The sequence below is a fragment of the Lolium perenne genome, chromosome 7 (genome assembly GCF_019359855.2).
Source record: "Lolium perenne isolate Kyuss_39 chromosome 7, Kyuss_2.0, whole genome shotgun sequence".
NCBI classification, from domain to species: Eukaryota; Viridiplantae; Streptophyta; class Magnoliopsida; order Poales; family Poaceae; genus Lolium; species Lolium perenne.
This window is the reverse complement of record NC_067250.2, coordinates 8,175,243-8,191,737: the sequence shown is the minus strand read 5'-3', so window position 1 is coordinate 8,191,737 and position 16,495 is coordinate 8,175,243. Positions and strand designations below refer to the sequence as shown.

General features: G+C 48.1%; 1 protein-coding gene and 2 long non-coding RNA genes across 3 annotated transcripts; 2 read left to right on the top strand and 1 right to left on the bottom strand.

Annotated features, from left to right (window-relative positions):
* The first annotated feature begins 4,769 nt into the window (after positions 1–4,769).
* Positions 4,770–5,652, top strand: LOC127313821 (uncharacterized). The gene is made up of 2 exons (XR_007859212.1): positions 4,770–5,124; positions 5,222–5,652. It is a non-coding gene; the product is annotated as an uncharacterized lncRNA (long non-coding RNA).
* A 2,867-nt stretch (positions 5,653–8,519) lies between these two features.
* Positions 8,520–11,036, bottom strand: LOC127313822 (uncharacterized). Its single transcript, XR_011749535.1, has 4 exons — positions 10,374–11,036; positions 9,392–9,507; positions 8,673–8,888; positions 8,520–8,598 (listed from the first exon to the last, which is right to left on the bottom strand). It is a non-coding gene; the product is annotated as an uncharacterized lncRNA (long non-coding RNA).
* An 862-nt stretch (positions 11,037–11,898) lies between these two features.
* LOC127311527 (probable receptor-like protein kinase At4g39110) lies at positions 11,899–15,014 on the top strand. The gene has a single exon (XM_051341961.2). It carries the CDS (start codon positions 12,179–12,181, stop codon positions 14,717–14,719), a length of 2,541 nt encoding a protein of 846 aa, XP_051197921.1. The 5' UTR covers positions 11,899–12,178; the 3' UTR covers positions 14,720–15,014.
* Positions 15,015–16,495: the final 1,481 nt, after the last annotated feature.

Genomic DNA, 16,495 nt, shown 5'->3' with positions numbered 1-16,495 from the left:
GCATGCCGGCGGTATCCATAGTCATAAAGGATTTGGTCAGATTCGACGTTATTTCTCTGGCGTCATCTTCCGAAAGCCTGGATAGTCTCGACCGGTGCTTGCCTGTTCCCTGAGTGTTTCGGGAGGCACTCCCTTGCGAGCCCCTTCGTCGTTCGCTGGATCGATCTGCCGCAGATAGGCGTCTCTCGAGGGTGGCTTGCTCTTTCGACAGGTGCTCCCGGTTTTTCTCTAGTATAGAGCGATAAGCATTGAGGGTTCCAACCGAAGTTCCTGCGGGGAGCGGTGTGTTGTTGAGTACTGCTGCCCTTGCTGCTGCCCACTCCTCATCCGCGATGGTGTAATCGCTATCGCGGTTGCTGGCACTGTTTTCAAAACTTGCCCTTCTACTGGAACGGGGAGTATGGTCCTCGTCTCCTCTGCGCCTTGTGTTTCCCGTGTTATTGGCGACATAAACCTGATGGTGTGTCGTTCTTCGGGTGGTTCCCTGGATGATGCTATCGATAATGTCCTCTCCCGATGAATACTGGGCGTTGCAGATGAACGGCGTGTCGCTCGATCCCAGCCCGTGCCTGGTGTCGCAGTTCAGGCAGTAGTACGAAGTTAATTCCGAAGATGTGGGATCATCAGACCCTACCGACATGGAGGACACCGAGCGGGGAGTCGAGGGCACGGGTGAGCACGTCGATCCCGTCAGACCAGCCGATAGGTCGAGTGACGATGGCGCGCTTGAACTCGTCGATCCGGAAGTGGGGGATTCCAGCAATTGAAGGATTCCTTCTGTGTTGACGTTGTAGTGGACGCTGCCGAAGGTCATCTCCATGTTCCCTTGTAGATCTGAAAAGTTCGAGCGGGAGGAATCGCTGTGTGGAGTAAACTCGTAGGAGCCGAATCGAATCGGGCTTCCTAGGGTTGGTGATGATGGTGTCGACAAAGTTGCTGATGAAGTTGCCGGCGAAGCCGCCGGTGTTATGATTGGATCTGCTGATGACCGATCTTGTGCCGACAGGGTTCCCACAGACGGCGCCAATTGTCGAGGGTGCTCCTCGGCAATGCCCTCCGATAGGGGCTTAGGGTTGATGGAATCCTGCAGGCTGACACGAGACATCGGTACACAGACAAGCGGGGAGAGCGATTTACCCAGGTTCGGGGCCCTCGATGAGGTAAAACCCTTACATCCTGCCTGTCTGTTCTTTGATTATGATGAAAACAGGTTACAATGGGGTGCCGAATAGTTCGGCTGTGATCTCGTCGAGATGGCTGATTGCTAGGGTAACCTAGTTCTAAGCTTCTGCTGGCTAAGATTGCTCAGATTGATTGTCCCCCTCGATAGCCCCTCTCCTGGCCTTTATATAGGTGGCCGGGTCTCGAGAGGTCTAATCGAGTACGAGTAGGTTTACAGTAGATCTATCTCTAATCTTTCCTTGTTCGGCTTCTTCCGTGTCTTGTACTTCAAGTAATCTTCCGCCGCACCGTCCTAGTGGCCCATCTTGCCATCGGGTACCTTCATGGGCCTCCAGCTGGACCGTATAGGGTAGAGCAACATTGGTTACCCGAAGGGTAATGCCCACGTCACTTGCCTTAATTGGTTGTGCTTGGAAATGTTTTTGTTTAACGCATTGTTCGAGAACGGGGACTTTCTTAACGGTGAAAACCTAAAATGTTTAATTGGGCGACTACCGACGTCGCCTCATGCGGCTTTCAGCATGTCGGTTGCCTCGTTGGACGCTGCAAGTTAGCCTTTCGCTAGGATGGTGAGGTTGCTCTATCGACACCGACATCCATGTCTCCCGCAAGGTAGCCAACTGTTGCTGAAGTGGTTGGTTCGGTTTCTACTTCACCTCTGTCGACCAGACCGCTTTTTCTTCGACGAGCACTCGTGCTGATATGGGCGCGTTCATGCGACGTACACCCCCCCCCCCCCCCCACACACACACACCACCACCATATCTGATTTTGCTGATGGGTCACTCCTACTCGTCACAGTGGGAGGTTCAGGACGTGGGCAGACAGAGCTACCACGGAGGATGAGGATTCCTTGAAGAAAGCAATGCGCCGCAAAGCGACACTTAACTTGGATTTGCATGGTATATATGGTCTCGGCTTCTAAATCTTTTCTGGCTTTTTCATCACCATCTATTTCTTCTAAGATTAATAATGTTGGTATTAAATTGGGTAGTAATAAAAATCAGATTGATGTTTGACATAGTCTTGGGACATATGGAATTTGAACGTCTTATGGTTATTACTAAAGCTTCAACTGTGTTGGATACCACCTATCTAGATGAAGAGGAAGCGAATGCCACAGGAGATGGCCACCTTATCTCTTATCTAGTTTGAATTGTCCCAACCTGGTTTGGATGAGGATGGGCTTTGCTCATTGTATGAGTTAAAAGCAGCCCGCCGGAAGTCCAAATCTTCCTCTAACAAGAAGGCGCCAACACAGTCAATTTTTTTCAAATCTCCTATTGATTTCCAATGAATGGTATGTTTGTAAATAGCAGAGGTCTTAGTGACTTGGCTAACCATTTGCACTTTACTGATTGTATTAGGGATCATAATTTAGATTTTTGGGCTATTTTTGAAACATGTAGATGAGAATTCTCGCAAAGTATTTTGAACCGTATTTTGGGAGGCATAGACTTCACGTGGTTTTCTTGTCCGTCTCGTGGAATCTAGGGGCATACTACTCGATGTCAGGACAGATACCGTGGATGCGTTGGCTAGTCCAATGGGGAGTTTCATATAAAACTCCATATATGTAACAAAGATGACAACTTCACATGGAGTTTTGCCGTCGTGTATGGTGCTGCCCAGGAGGATTCCAATGCCACTTTTCTTCGTGAAGTGGTTAACTTAGCAAAAAATAGCCCATACCCTATTCTCATTGGGGGATTTCAATTTCTTCGGTTTCCATGCGAGAAGAGCACAGGCAAGTTTGACAATCATTGGCCCTTTTTATTCAATGCGGTCATTGGCAGCTTGGATTTAAGAGATGTTTGAATTGTCGGAAAGCGGTTTACTTGGCAAAATAGCCTCCCTGGACCTACATACGAACAACTAGATCGTATACTAATGGATATCGATTGGGAATCCAAATTTCCTATGGTGTCCGTACGGACTCTAGAACCTATTGAAGGTTTATCAAGCCATGATCCCATCTTGTTGACCATTGGATTGCCTAGAGAACCATGTGCTCGCCGTTTCAAGATCAAACTTGGATGGTTACACCAGGAAGGTTTTCAGGACATGATCAAAAAAGGTTTGGGTAAAACCTTTTGTTGATGATACTCCAATACAGAGGTGGAATAAAATGCATGTAGTTAGAAAAGAAAAGCAACGTCTTTCATTTATTATAGATGACCTCAAGGCTATAGCATAAGTTGGTCCGCTGTCCATGCAAGTAATTGAGCTAGAAAAGCTAATCAAGGCAAAATTTCTGAGAGAGGAGTAGCTCAAATGGTATCAACGTTCTAAAGTCCAATTCATTCTTGAAGGGGATTCGAATACAAGGTCCGGTATTGCCAATGGCAGACACAGGAAGACACTTATTTTTATTCTCTAGTTTAGGATGAGAGTACAATTGAAGGCCATGGCAAACTAAAGTCGTATATCACTAATCACTACAAAGGTTTGTTCGGCGCAACTAAGGAAGGTAACACACCTGCATATGCGTCTGAACAGATGATATACCCTAGGTTCCAGACGAGAAAAATTGCTTACTTACGACACCTTATACTGAGGAAGAAGTAAAAAAAGTCGTTTCCAAATGGAACACAATAAAGCCCTTGGTCCTGATGACTTCCTTGTTGAGTTCTATCAGAATTTCTGGGATGTCATCAAGTTTGACCTTCTAGATTTGTCCAGCTTCCTTCATAGCGGACAACTAGAATTGTTCAGCCTAAATTTTTGTGAAATATTTAATAATATAAGGTTAATGAAGCAGAAACGATCCAACAATATCAGCCTCTCTTTCCTCTTAATGTTAGCTTTAAATTTCAACGAAGTAGGCTAAACTCGGTGGTTGACCATGCGATTTGTCCTTCTCATAGTACTTTTATTCAAGGACGTAACATCTTCGGTGGGGTGGTTATACTTCATAAAACAGTTCACGAACTAGATCATAAAAAGTTGAATGGAGTGAACTTAAAAATTGGTTTTGAAAAATCCTATGATCAGGTTAAATGGTTCTTCCTTCAGAAGACGTGGCTTACACCCACCGTATACGAATGCCGATATGTCTAGCACCCTATCGTCGTGTCTGCTTCATAACGGAGTGCTTTCTTGGTGGTGCACACTAAGGGAGAACACTATATTGATCTTTAATTAAGGGATCATCTTATAATGCTACCATCGAATATCTACTTAATCAAAAAATACAAGCAATATATAATATAAAGTAATAACATCATTTGAAATTAGCAATGTGACAATGGTATGGTTGTCGCACCTTGATCTCCAACGAGCGCTCCTGTACGTCACTAAGGTCCATGGCGCCTCCATGTCGGTAGCTTCGAACAATTCATAAAACTTACCTATGACCATACCATATCATGTGCCCTCTGTAAAACAAAGGTAGAAGGGAAAATTCCTTTTTGATCCCGAGCACAGATGCTCTCGCTATGTGTCACGCTGAGATTCGCGGACCATGTTGTATTCCATGTTGTATGCCATTTTCCAGTACAATAATCGCAGCTAACATGGCCCACACATCTGCCACGAATAAATGCGATGGATGGCGTTTTCTCCTATTGGCACAGTTTGACGCACGGACTAGGGCTGGTAGCGGCACCGTCCTGTGCCGGCTCTGCCGCATCCATTATTATTGCTTCTATCCAGATTCATCCTCTACCACCACCCATCTTCTTCCTTGAGCTTTCTTTTTGCCCTGCATCTCTAGTGGCAGGAGGAAGGCGAAAGTGTTGCTGGGTCAGCTTGACGTGCCAGTAGCGCCGGGCCAGCCGCTCGCCACTGCGGCACCTTCAGGCTCGAGTGATAGTCCAACTGCTCACCGTCGGCCACTACCATGTCGACCTCATCTTCCAGCACACAATCGAAACCCATGCAGCAGATCCGCCCTCTAGTGCCGTGCCCGGCGTGCGATTCTACATGTGCTGCCAATACAGTGTAAGGATTGATTCCACCGACGCTAGCCAGATCTCATGCAGTCATGCTCTGCATTTTTTTTTCTTACTTCGTCTCTCATCGTAATCCTTGAATTTAGGACGGCGGCTGCCCGTTCTTCAAGTGGCAGGACATTTACGGGACGACCTACAACACCATCAGCAGCTCGTCCATGCAGCGGCAGTAGCACCCAGCCGATGTAACCACAATCGGGGATCAGCCATTCAGCTGCACCCTCCACAGGCAGCTCCCGCCACTCTGAAGGTCCTGGAGGGGCATCCTGTCCAGGCCGCACCGCCGGCCGCCGCAGGCCGCGCAAATGATCATCAGGCCTCTGTTGCGCCTCCTCCAGGACCGGTCCTCCGCCTAGTCGGTTTAGTCGGCTAACATGGCGTTCATTACTATGATGATTTCTGTACTACCGGCACAGAGAAAAACCACATATGTACCTCCAGAACAGAGTAACCGTCGTCGGATGTCCTCTCCCACGTCCGTCAATCCCTGTGGGACCATACCTAGTCGTACACTACACGTATTGAACTGTTCCACCTAAATCTGGGCGCTGTACCTGACACTGCCAGGCCTGGTAGCACACATCCCACGACAATATGGACGGTCCAAGAAACGAGTTCATCTCAGCCCGGGACTAGAAACACCTCTTCCAGGTAGAAGCCTCTACTTTTATATTTTGCATGTTTTAATTGGCTTTTAGGATTGCCGCGGAAGAAACTATCATTACCTACGGACTTTAGAAAATTCAAGCCGAGATTCCAGCAGCACGACAACGTGCGTATGGTGGAGAGGTCTCACCATGGATGTGTGTTCCAAACACACACACGTGAGGGAGAGAGGGGAGAAGGCAAAAGCCAATGGGGTGAATGAGGTGTCGGGGCTCCTCTCTTTATATAGGAGGGAGGGAGATGAGGTGGGGCCACTAAGGGCCCCCCATGCGCCGCTAGCCCTCCATAGGGTTAGGGTTTGGGGCCACCATCCACCATGGGCCGTCGGCCCACCCTTCCCCTTGGGGGGTTTGGTCGGGCCCCTCATGGGCTGCCCAATTTCGGCCTATTTAGGGATTTACCTATTTTTTTAATATTTAATTCAACCAATTAGATAATAAAACATATTGTTAAGTCTCCGAACAATTCATAGACCCCGGAACCTAAAAATTCATATTATTAAGTCTCTGAACTATTCCGATACCTCTCTGGAAGAATTCTGATGTCCTCTCTTATTTTTCCAACGATCCTGAATTATTTCTAAATGTCGTATAACCTTAAGTGTGCCACCTACGGGTTCGGAAATGCGCAGACATGATCGATACATTTCTCAGATCAATGACAATGAGGGGGTTCTAGAAAACCATAACGATCCCTATGCTTTCCACGAATTATTTTTATCGCTTGAGCCTCAACGTCGAGTCTTATTCCCTGTTTGAGACTTGATCTTAGGTATCCTCTATACCTAGTTCAATCTCGTTACCGACAAACATATTCAACTCGTTCCCGTGATAATATCCTCGTGACCTAGTCACACGCTTGCAAGGTACGTAGATATAATATCACTGACTGGGCCCCGAGTATCTATTCGTCATGCGGATGGAAAAAAATCCTGCTATTGACACATACGCCTCAACCTATCCCTTGGAAATACCTGAGTAGCACCTTTATGACCACCCTGTTACGATGTGGTGGTTGATGATGTCTAAGAAACCACTGGTGGCATTCATTAGATATGGCCTCACGGTCTAAGGATTAGGTTACAAAATTTATTTTAATTAGTCTCGCAATAATGCTGAACTTTGTGACTGAATCACATTGCAATAATTTATATGGGTGTGAGTCCATCATATCATTCATCCAATGACAAGAATCCATTTTTAATTGATGATGTTATCCATGATCAGAAAACCTTGATCATCTATTAATCAATGGACTATTTACTAGGGACAGTGTTTTGTTTACACACCACACATGCATTAATGTTTTCGCTTAATACAGTTACGTCGTGGCATAAAACTTATTTTGAACATTACAGACAAGACAATAAAAAATCTTTATTTATTTACCTCTAGGGCACATATTCAACAATTGGCTCCAAACGGATCCAGATCGGAGCTACCCGAGGGTCCTCGTCGGAGAGCCCGACGCTATGGAGGGGGCCTCGGCTCGGCCAAATTGGGTTGCCGGCTGGGGCAGCTTGCTAGGTGCCAACTGGCAAGGAACGGGGAATGGAGGCCGGTGGTGAGGTTGGAGATGGAGACGGTGGGTTGGTCAGGGAGAATGTGTGAGAGAAATAATGGACAGGGAGGGGGCGAACAACTTTGTCACTATAGGGGCAAGAATTGTACAATATCAAGGTTGTTGACGTAAAATGATAGACACGAATCTTGGAGAAGTCCTAACCGTTGGATAAGAGAGGGACACCCACACCATTGTAGAACAATTGCGTTGCTAGAACTACACACGCGAAAATTGGGCGGATGAAAAAGCAGCCATTGGTAGATGGGTCGCCATTGAGATCTAATTAAATATCAGTCGCATGAGGCTTAGGCGCGTCCTTATTAAACTAGTAATTGTGCATGCGCAATGCACGTGTAATCTTAGGTGATAAATATCATCACGTGTTAATGCCTTATTGGAAGGAAATCCATCAAAGTACCAGATGCAGCCCATTCTCACAACAACTACCAAACAACAAAATTTAGTCTTATACATGCAAACCTGAAGGCAAGATTAGCCCGTGCTATGTGAAGTTATGAACATGAAGCAGGCATAAGTTTCAACGAACCGAGTACATGTGTCCATAGATGCAAAATTTCAGAAAGTTTAGTACGCAACTGAATAGGTTGTCCGATAAATATAAGAAAAATTCAGTACAACCACGTACGTGTAATATAGGAGATATATCAACAATCCAGGGAAGTATAATAGCATTAAAAAATTGTAACTTCAAAGTAACAAAATCATCAAACCACGGAAAATAAACATTGTTTCAGCACACATGATACTTGAAGCCTGTATTAAACAGGCCATCCCTAAACGAAGATAGAGCATTCTACTTTTTATTTATTATTATTATTTTGAACTCTCGAGCTAATCTAGCTCATCCATCATAGTCGATCTCTTTACGCCCTGGGTCATGTAACCAAATAGATCCTTTACAGAGGAACGATTAGATCCACCATTATTAAGCTTTGATGTCTTAGATGGAGGTTCTTCAGTGACATCGATCTGACCCTCATATATGTCCCTTCTGTATAAGACCAATTTTTTCACGTGCTCCCGGATTGATGTCTCAGCACGGACGTGTTGCCTAACACCTAAAACATAACAAAAGAAATATTTAGACACTATAGAAAACATATTAATAAAAACTTGGTGTGTTTGTAATCCTTGCCTTCGAGAACATTAAACCGAGAGCATTTTGCGCATGGCCCAAATGTGACAGTGGTGGCACTGGTGTTATCAAGAGACTCTGAAAAAATAATCAATAAAGTCAACATATCTGGATTTAATATTTAAATTTGAGTACATAAGTTATTAGCTTACTTGATTGATGAACAACCTCCATGTTGGAGGCCACAACAACTACATTGTTCTGTTCTGCAGATAACAGCTGATCGCCGAGTAGATAAGCAAACTCACCAAAAAAACGCAGGAAGATTGTGTTGTGTCCGCTATCAACTATAGCGATCTCCCTCATGCCGCTAGGGGCACAAAAATCAGCCTCAGCTGGGCCGACATACGTCACGACGCCGGAAACATCTAAGAATAATTTACAATTAGTAAGCCTCAATAGTAAAGATTTGTGGAAGACATGAAACTTGACACCCAATCAATATATGTAATCATGTATAAATTTATATTTCCTAATTAACCATATGTCTTTAATTTAAACAAGAATACCAATGATAGTTCCGTTTGGGAGATCGAACACTTCGGACATATTGTTCCAAGTATATATGGTTAATTAGGAAACACATGTACCTTATCGTGGCGTGGCAGAAAATTAAAGACGTAGTTTGAAAAAAAATGTGAACCACCAGAGGGGGGCATGAGGACCATTGCTATATAGATGTAATGATTTGTAACGGCTTGAAAAGACAATATTCCCACTAAGTAAATCATGTTTTGATCTATAAAAAGATATATACAATACTAACAACGTAGATGAAAACAAAATACTGATTAGCAAACCTACATAACTCCATCTACCAATTCGGACTACTTATTAATACTTTGTTATTCAAAACCAAGTGATATCAAACCTGGCGAGTGTGCCGTCCAACGGGGTTGTCGAAGAGGTGGCTTGGCAGCGTCGGAAACCTAGACACCGGCCAAGTGGTCCATGAGGTAAGGGAAATGACTTGTGAGTTGGCTCTGGCTGCATATGGAGGGGATTATATAGTCAGCATGGCAAATTAAATCACTCTGATTGAGTCAACATGAGGATCACTCTAATTGATATGGAGCAATAAGGAATGGGATGATTTCTAGAAGAAAATAAATACATAATCATAAAAGGTGATTGATATCACACCCAATAGAAAATGCAACTAAAAATAGAAGGGTGGGATATCATCCATTTTCATCACAACAGAAAATCAATCGGAATATGCTCAATTAATATTACATCCATATAATCATGGAAGGGCACTCTAATTGATATGGAGCAAAAAACGTAATGGGATGATCCCTAGAAGGAAACGAATACAAAGTCATTAAATGTGATTGATAGCGCACCCGACAAAAAATGCTACTAATGGAAGGGCGGGATATCATCCATTTTCATCACAAAAGAAAAAAATCAATCGGAATATGCTCAATTAATATTAGATCCATACAATCAGATGAGAACATATGATACTTGCTATATCAATGCCAAACTAACTATGAACATTTTGATCTGCTATGAAGCTGGCTCACGCCTTTGTTGCAAACATAAAATGATTCCCTGTATTACATGGAAGTATGAATAAACAACACGAAAATGAACTGAACTTTCTGAATCTGAATCAATGCATGTTGGAGCATTCCACTGATCTAGAATGTAGAACAACACCAAAAAAAAGATGAAAAATACGCATTGCCGGATACAGTGATTGTGCTGCTCGTGGATAGGCAACTTTAGAGGATACGTTATACATTAACATGCTGCTAAAAAACTTCATTTTCTTGATCCAGTGAACCAAGGGAAAATATTGCATCAGAGCATCAGAAAGTAGTTGGCAATGAATTCTGAAAACAGACCTTGATTTTGCAGTCTCCAATTCGTTTGCAGGTATGCAGCGTTTGTTCTGGCGCCGTGTGGGTGCGTGTCTTCTGAAAACAAAGGATGGAGTGCCAGATTCTGGAACTGAAAACACGGGCCCGTGTTCTGAAAACTAAAACAACAGACTGTAAAAAGACATGAAACTGGGGCGTTAGTTTCTCGTAAGAATTGTTATTGGGTATGCTGGGCAGTGGTCAAGCAAACAACAAACTGGATTATGGATCGTTTGTCACAGGAAACAGGATCGATTTGCTTTGGGTTAGAACTCGTGGTGATGAACTGAAACTAACGAAACTGAAGAACTGTCATCCACCACGGTAACAACAATCAGAGATGTCGATGATGTCGACCAGGAGACCAAGGGGCGGCCGGCCGGCAAGACAGCAGTGCAGGGGATGTGATGTCGGAAGGCGATGCAGAGAAGCCGGGCGGGCTCGCGCATGGCGGCGGCAGGATCAATTGAGGGGCGGAGGCAGACAGAGCTGGGTCGACAGGCAAAGGGCAAAGGGCGACGGGCGACGTGGGATTGTGCAGCGGCGGCGGCGCCCGCGCTTGTGAGGGACGACGCTGGCGGCGCTGTAGGTGAGGGGCGACGCTGGATGGCTGGCGGCGCAACGTCGGCCCGAGCGACGGGACGGTGCGGCCTGAGCGACAGGCGTTGTTTGAGGGACTAGGGCTGGATGATTAGCGGGGAGTTGTCAGCCTGGGCTGTTTTAGCGCTAATTATGGTGAAGATTTGGAGCGTTAGATGTCCATCTGATGGCCGTGTTCCGTTGGTTCTGCCTCCTCTGTGCTTTTTTATATTGGTATAGATAATCGTGTCAAGTTATCTAAATCTTGAGATTTGGTTATACATAAAACAAGTTACCCTAAAATATTGTATTTTCTTTAAAAATCACTCCGGAACCCTAAGCTATATAGTATATATTTGATTCACATGATACAAAAAACTTAGGAACGTGAACACAGGATTACAATTGCATGCTCACTACAGTTCTAGATGGATTTATATGAACTAAAAATTGTTTAATTTCATCACATGAAAACAAAAAAAAACTCTTAAAAAGAGGCATAAGATGATGTTAGATTTCAGAAAGAATTGCTTAGAAAAAGTTCCTACTACAAATCAAACAAACATCGGGGGGAAATTTTCTATACGATTAAATTCTACAACTTTTTTATACAAATACTTTAAATCAGACGTGCGGTAGTTGGAATTTTCTATTGTTTGCTCAATCCTCTCCTCTTCGAATGATTGTCATTTTTTATAGCAGAATCATTGTCTTGTAGATTCTTGGTAATCTTGTTATTTGATCTGATGCACGCATGCATGCGTGCCCAATTATATTCACCATCGATCGTCCAGCACCAACAACCACAAGGTCCAGTAATAGGCAGGTGCGGCCGCAGAATTGCTTAAACTTGGCATGGTAGAGGAGCCCCCAAATATAGCGCAGAGGAGCGGTGGGGGCTTAAACTTGGCATGCTCCATGCATGCATAACCCGCCCATTTCTCCCTCCCCCTCAAGTCTCCCCCGCCCCCTTCCCTCTCCCTCCTCCGATTGGCTCCGCCCAACCAGAGAGAGGGCGAGAGGGCGCCACCCTCAGCTTGCTCCGCCACCATCGTCTGCCGCCATAAACGAAATCAAAGAGCAGCAACGATCTCCACATTGCCCGGCGGTGCACGTCGAGGCAGCGGTGGCGGCGACCACGACTACGTAGTAGACGGTAGAGCACGCAGCTGCGTTGCGGCAGCATAGACACAAGTAGATACCCATTCAAGATGGTGCGCCGCGGGGCGCTCCCGCTGGCGCTGCTGGCCGCGCTAGCGGCGCTCACGGCCGTGTCGGGGCAGGGGCGGCCGGTCACGGACAACGGCGCCGGCAACCCGTCGACGCTGCCGTCCAAGTTCACGCCCAAGGACGCCTTCTACGTCGACTGCGGCGGCACGGCCGACGTGGACACCAAGGACGGCAAGGCGTTCAAGACCGACGCGCAGTCCAACCAGCTGCTCGCCGCCAAGGACGCCATCAAGGTCGCCGACGACAAGGCCGACGTGCCGTCGCCCGTGTACCGCACCGCGCGGATCTTCAAGGAGGAGGCCGTGTACAGCTTCCCGCTCACCGTGCCCGGCTGGCACTTCATCAGGCTATACTTCTTCCCTCTCAAGAATGGGGACTTCGACCTCTCGAAGGCCACCTTCTCCGTGGAAACCGACACCAACGTCCTGCTCCACAGCTTCACGGCCGACGCTAAGCCGGTCATGAAGGAGTACCTCGTGAACGCCACGGAGAACAAGCTCGACCTCAAGTTCACCCCGATGACAAGCTCGGCGGCGTTCATCAACGCCATCGAGGTGGTCAACGCCCCCGACGAGCTCATCACCGACACGGCCCTCACGGTCTCGCCGCTCGCCGAGACGAGCGGGCTCTCGGAGGCGGCGTACCAGATGGTGTACCGTCTCAACGTCGGTGGCCCGTCCATCGGCCCCGTGAACGACACGCTGGGGCGGCAATGGGACAACGACGGGCCGTACGTGCAGCCCAAGGACGCGGCGCAGGACGTGTCGGTGCCGCCGAGCACGATCAAGTACCCGGACACGTACCCGGCGTCCAAACTCATCGCGCCGACGCTGGTGTACGCGAGCGCCGCCCATATGGCCGAGTCCGGCGTCCAGAACGCCAACTTCAACGTCACGTGGAAGATGGGCGTGGACCCGGCGTTCGGCTACTTCGTCCGCCTCTTCTTTGCCGACATCATCAGCAAGTCCACCAACGACCTCTACTTCAACGTGTACATCAACGGGCGCAAGGCCATCTCCGGCCTCGACCTCTCCACCATCACCGGTGAGCTGGCGGCGCCCTACTACAAAGACTTCGTGGTGAACTCGTCCATCGGCACAGACCAGCTGAGCATCCAGATCGGGCCGATGGGGGAGGACACGGGCCGCATCGACGCGCTGCTCAACGGCGTGGAGGTTCTCAAGATGAGCAACTCGGTGGGCAGCCTCGACGGCGAGTTCGGAGTGGACGGCCGGACGGCCGACGACGGCAGCGGCACCCGCAAGGTGGTTGCCGCCGTCGGGTTCGCCATGATGTTTGGCGCCTTCGCCGGGCTGGGCGCCATGGTGATGAAGTGGTACAAGCGTCCCCAGGACTGGGAGCGCCGCAACAGCTTCTCGTCGTGGCTGCTACCGATCCACACGGGGCAGTCCTTCGCCAACGGCAAGGGGTCCAAGAGCGGCTACACCTTCTCATCCACCACGGGGCTCGGCCGCTTCTTCTCCTTCGCGGAGATGCAGGAGGCGACCAAGAATTTCGACGACAGCGCCATCATCGGCGTGGGCGGGTTCGGGAACGTGTACGTCGGGGTGATCGACGACGGCACCAAGGTGGCCATCAAGCGCGGGAACCCGCAGTCGGAGCAGGGCATCAACGAGTTCAACACGGAGATCCAGATGCTGTCCAAGCTCCGGCACCGGCACCTGGTCTCCCTCATCGGCTACTGCGACGAGAACGAGGAGATGATCCTGGTGTACGAGTACATGCACAACGGGCCCTTCCGCGACCACGTCTACGGTGGCAGCGCCGACCTGCCGCCACTCTCGTGGAAGCAGAGGCTGGAGATCTGCATCGGCGCCGCCAGGGGTCTCCACTATCTCCACACCGGCACGGCGCAGGGGATCATCCACCGGGACGTCAAGACCACCAACATCCTCCTCGACGAGAACTTCGTGGCCAAGGTCGCCGACTTCGGCCTCTCCAAGGACGGGCCCGGCATGAACCAGCTCCACGTCAGCACCGCCGTCAAGGGAAGCTTCGGGTACCTGGACCCGGAGTACTTCCGGTGCCAGCAGCTGACGGACAAGTCCGACGTCTACTCCTTCGGCGTCGTGCTCCTCGAGACGCTGTGCGCGCGGGCGCCCATCGACCCGCAGCTGCCGCGGGAGCAGGTCAGCCTCGCCGAGTGGGGCATGCAGTGGAAGCGCAAGGGGCTCATCGAGAAGATCATGGACCCCAAGCTCGCCGGCAAGGTCAACCCGGAGTCGCTCGCCAAGTTCGCCGAGACCGCCGAGAAGTGCCTCGCCGAGTTCGGCAGCGACCGTATCTCCATGGGCGACGTGCTCTGGAACCTCGAGTACGCGCTGCAGATGCAGGAGGCCAATCCGCCCGAGGGCGCTGCGGACGGCACCGACGGGGATGACCCGGACGCATCCATTGTCACCACCTCGTCGGCCAGCACCGGCGTCCACACCGTGCCCGACGCCTCCACCACCTCCGCCAACGAACTCTTCGCGCAGCTCGCCGACATGAAGGGGCGGTGATCGAGCCATCCATGCGTCACCATCGCGCGCCCATCAGCTGCGACTCTCAGCGCCACCTTAATTAGTTCAACCTTCTGCTGCGCGAGTTAATTCCCATCCCATGGTGAAAGGGAAGGAATCAAGGATCCGATCAAAATCGACAACCAAACGAGAGGCCCATCAAACGAAGAGTATATGTTTGTACGTCTGTTAATCGCGTTTACTGGTGCAGAAAATCCCATGTAAATGTATACCTCAATGTATGTAATCATGGTGTTAAATACACTTGTCTCACAATGCATTTCCTTAGCAGCTCCATCGGGGACTAATTGTACATTAGATATCATGCACACTAATCCACGAATAGATTTATTTGAAGGAATCCCCAAATCATTCTTGTCATCGATCAAGTGGCACGTATTTCCAAATTCACCAACTATACATATCATCGCTGATTCGGTGTATATCATCATTCATCGGTGATTCGGTGTATATGTGTACTCTAGTTCCTCCATTCCATAATTTTTGTCTTAGTTTTAGTTTAATTTTGAACTAAGAACGGATAGAGTACTTAAACTTTTGAAACTTGAATGTGGTCATTGTTAGATGTATATATCTGTATATTGTAGTTTCCCCATATGTTAGGGGGCTTTCTGCATATGTGCACCTGTACATGTACTATATATTGTGGCCTTTGGCCCCCTGGTAATACAACACACATATTTCCCTAACAGTCATTAGTGATCGGTACCAAAAAAATGGTTCAACGTCCATACCAAGTTCCAAATTTTGAAACTTATGCACGGCAATTTTTGAGCTTGTGATTCTTGGACTGTTTGCAAATGATAATCACTTATTACAAAGATAAAGACAACTAGATGAGTAAGTTTCCATGGCATACCTATATGTGTGGGGTTTTTTCTAACACTTTGAAGGACCGATTTCCACAACGTGATAAAAAAAATGGGTGCCGGTGGACTTATTTTCATATTTCCGCAAAGTATGCATTCCGCCTTTATTTATTTTTTATTTTATTTTTTTGAAAGGGAGGCAAAAGCTTTGCCCCATTCATTAATTAAGAAGAAGGTGCCGAGTTTTTAGGAGAAAACCGGGCGAAAACCATAACAACATGACCAAGCCCACATAAACCACACCCACACACACAACCAAGCCTAACAAGGATCCCAACAACAGGGCCGCACCGACAATAGTCAACACAAAGAACCACATGGCGACACGAATGAACTCCAGCACGACACTTCAACACCGCGTCGATAAGGACATGCTATGACATTGGGGGCACCCATCAATCAACTGCGGATGCAGGAAAGGTAGCAGCCAAGGTGGCGAGAAAATCGCAAACCTCTCTAGCGACGACACTGCCGGACACTGTTGCCGGCAAGCCTGACTTAGCAATCCCAACATCAAAAGGAACCACATGCCTCACTTCCTCGACGGAAGGAGGCATAACCTCACCACCACCCAACTCTAGGAGCTCAGGCACCACAGATGAATCCCCACACAACTCATGAAGCTCAGGCGTGATCTCAACCACCGATGACTTCTGCTCCTCGAAGCTAAGTGGAAGCGAAGCCTTCATGGAGGCGAGCTCCTGCCCACCAGAAGAGCATGCCTCCGTCGGCTCCAAAGAAACACCAGCATGTGCCAACAACATCTTGAGACTTGCAACCTCTTCACGAAGGGGGCGAGACGCCTCCTCGACGCGGTTAGCAACCAACTGATCGAGCTCCAAGCGCAGCAAAGCAAACTGGCACTGGAGGTGAGAGTCGAAACAAC

What these genes read in the sequence shown, in the direction of transcription:
- LOC127311527 (XM_051341961.2), top strand. Translation starts at nt 12,179, where the DNA reads ATGGTGCGCCGCGGGGCGCTCCCGCTGGCGCTGCTGGCCGCGCTAGCG.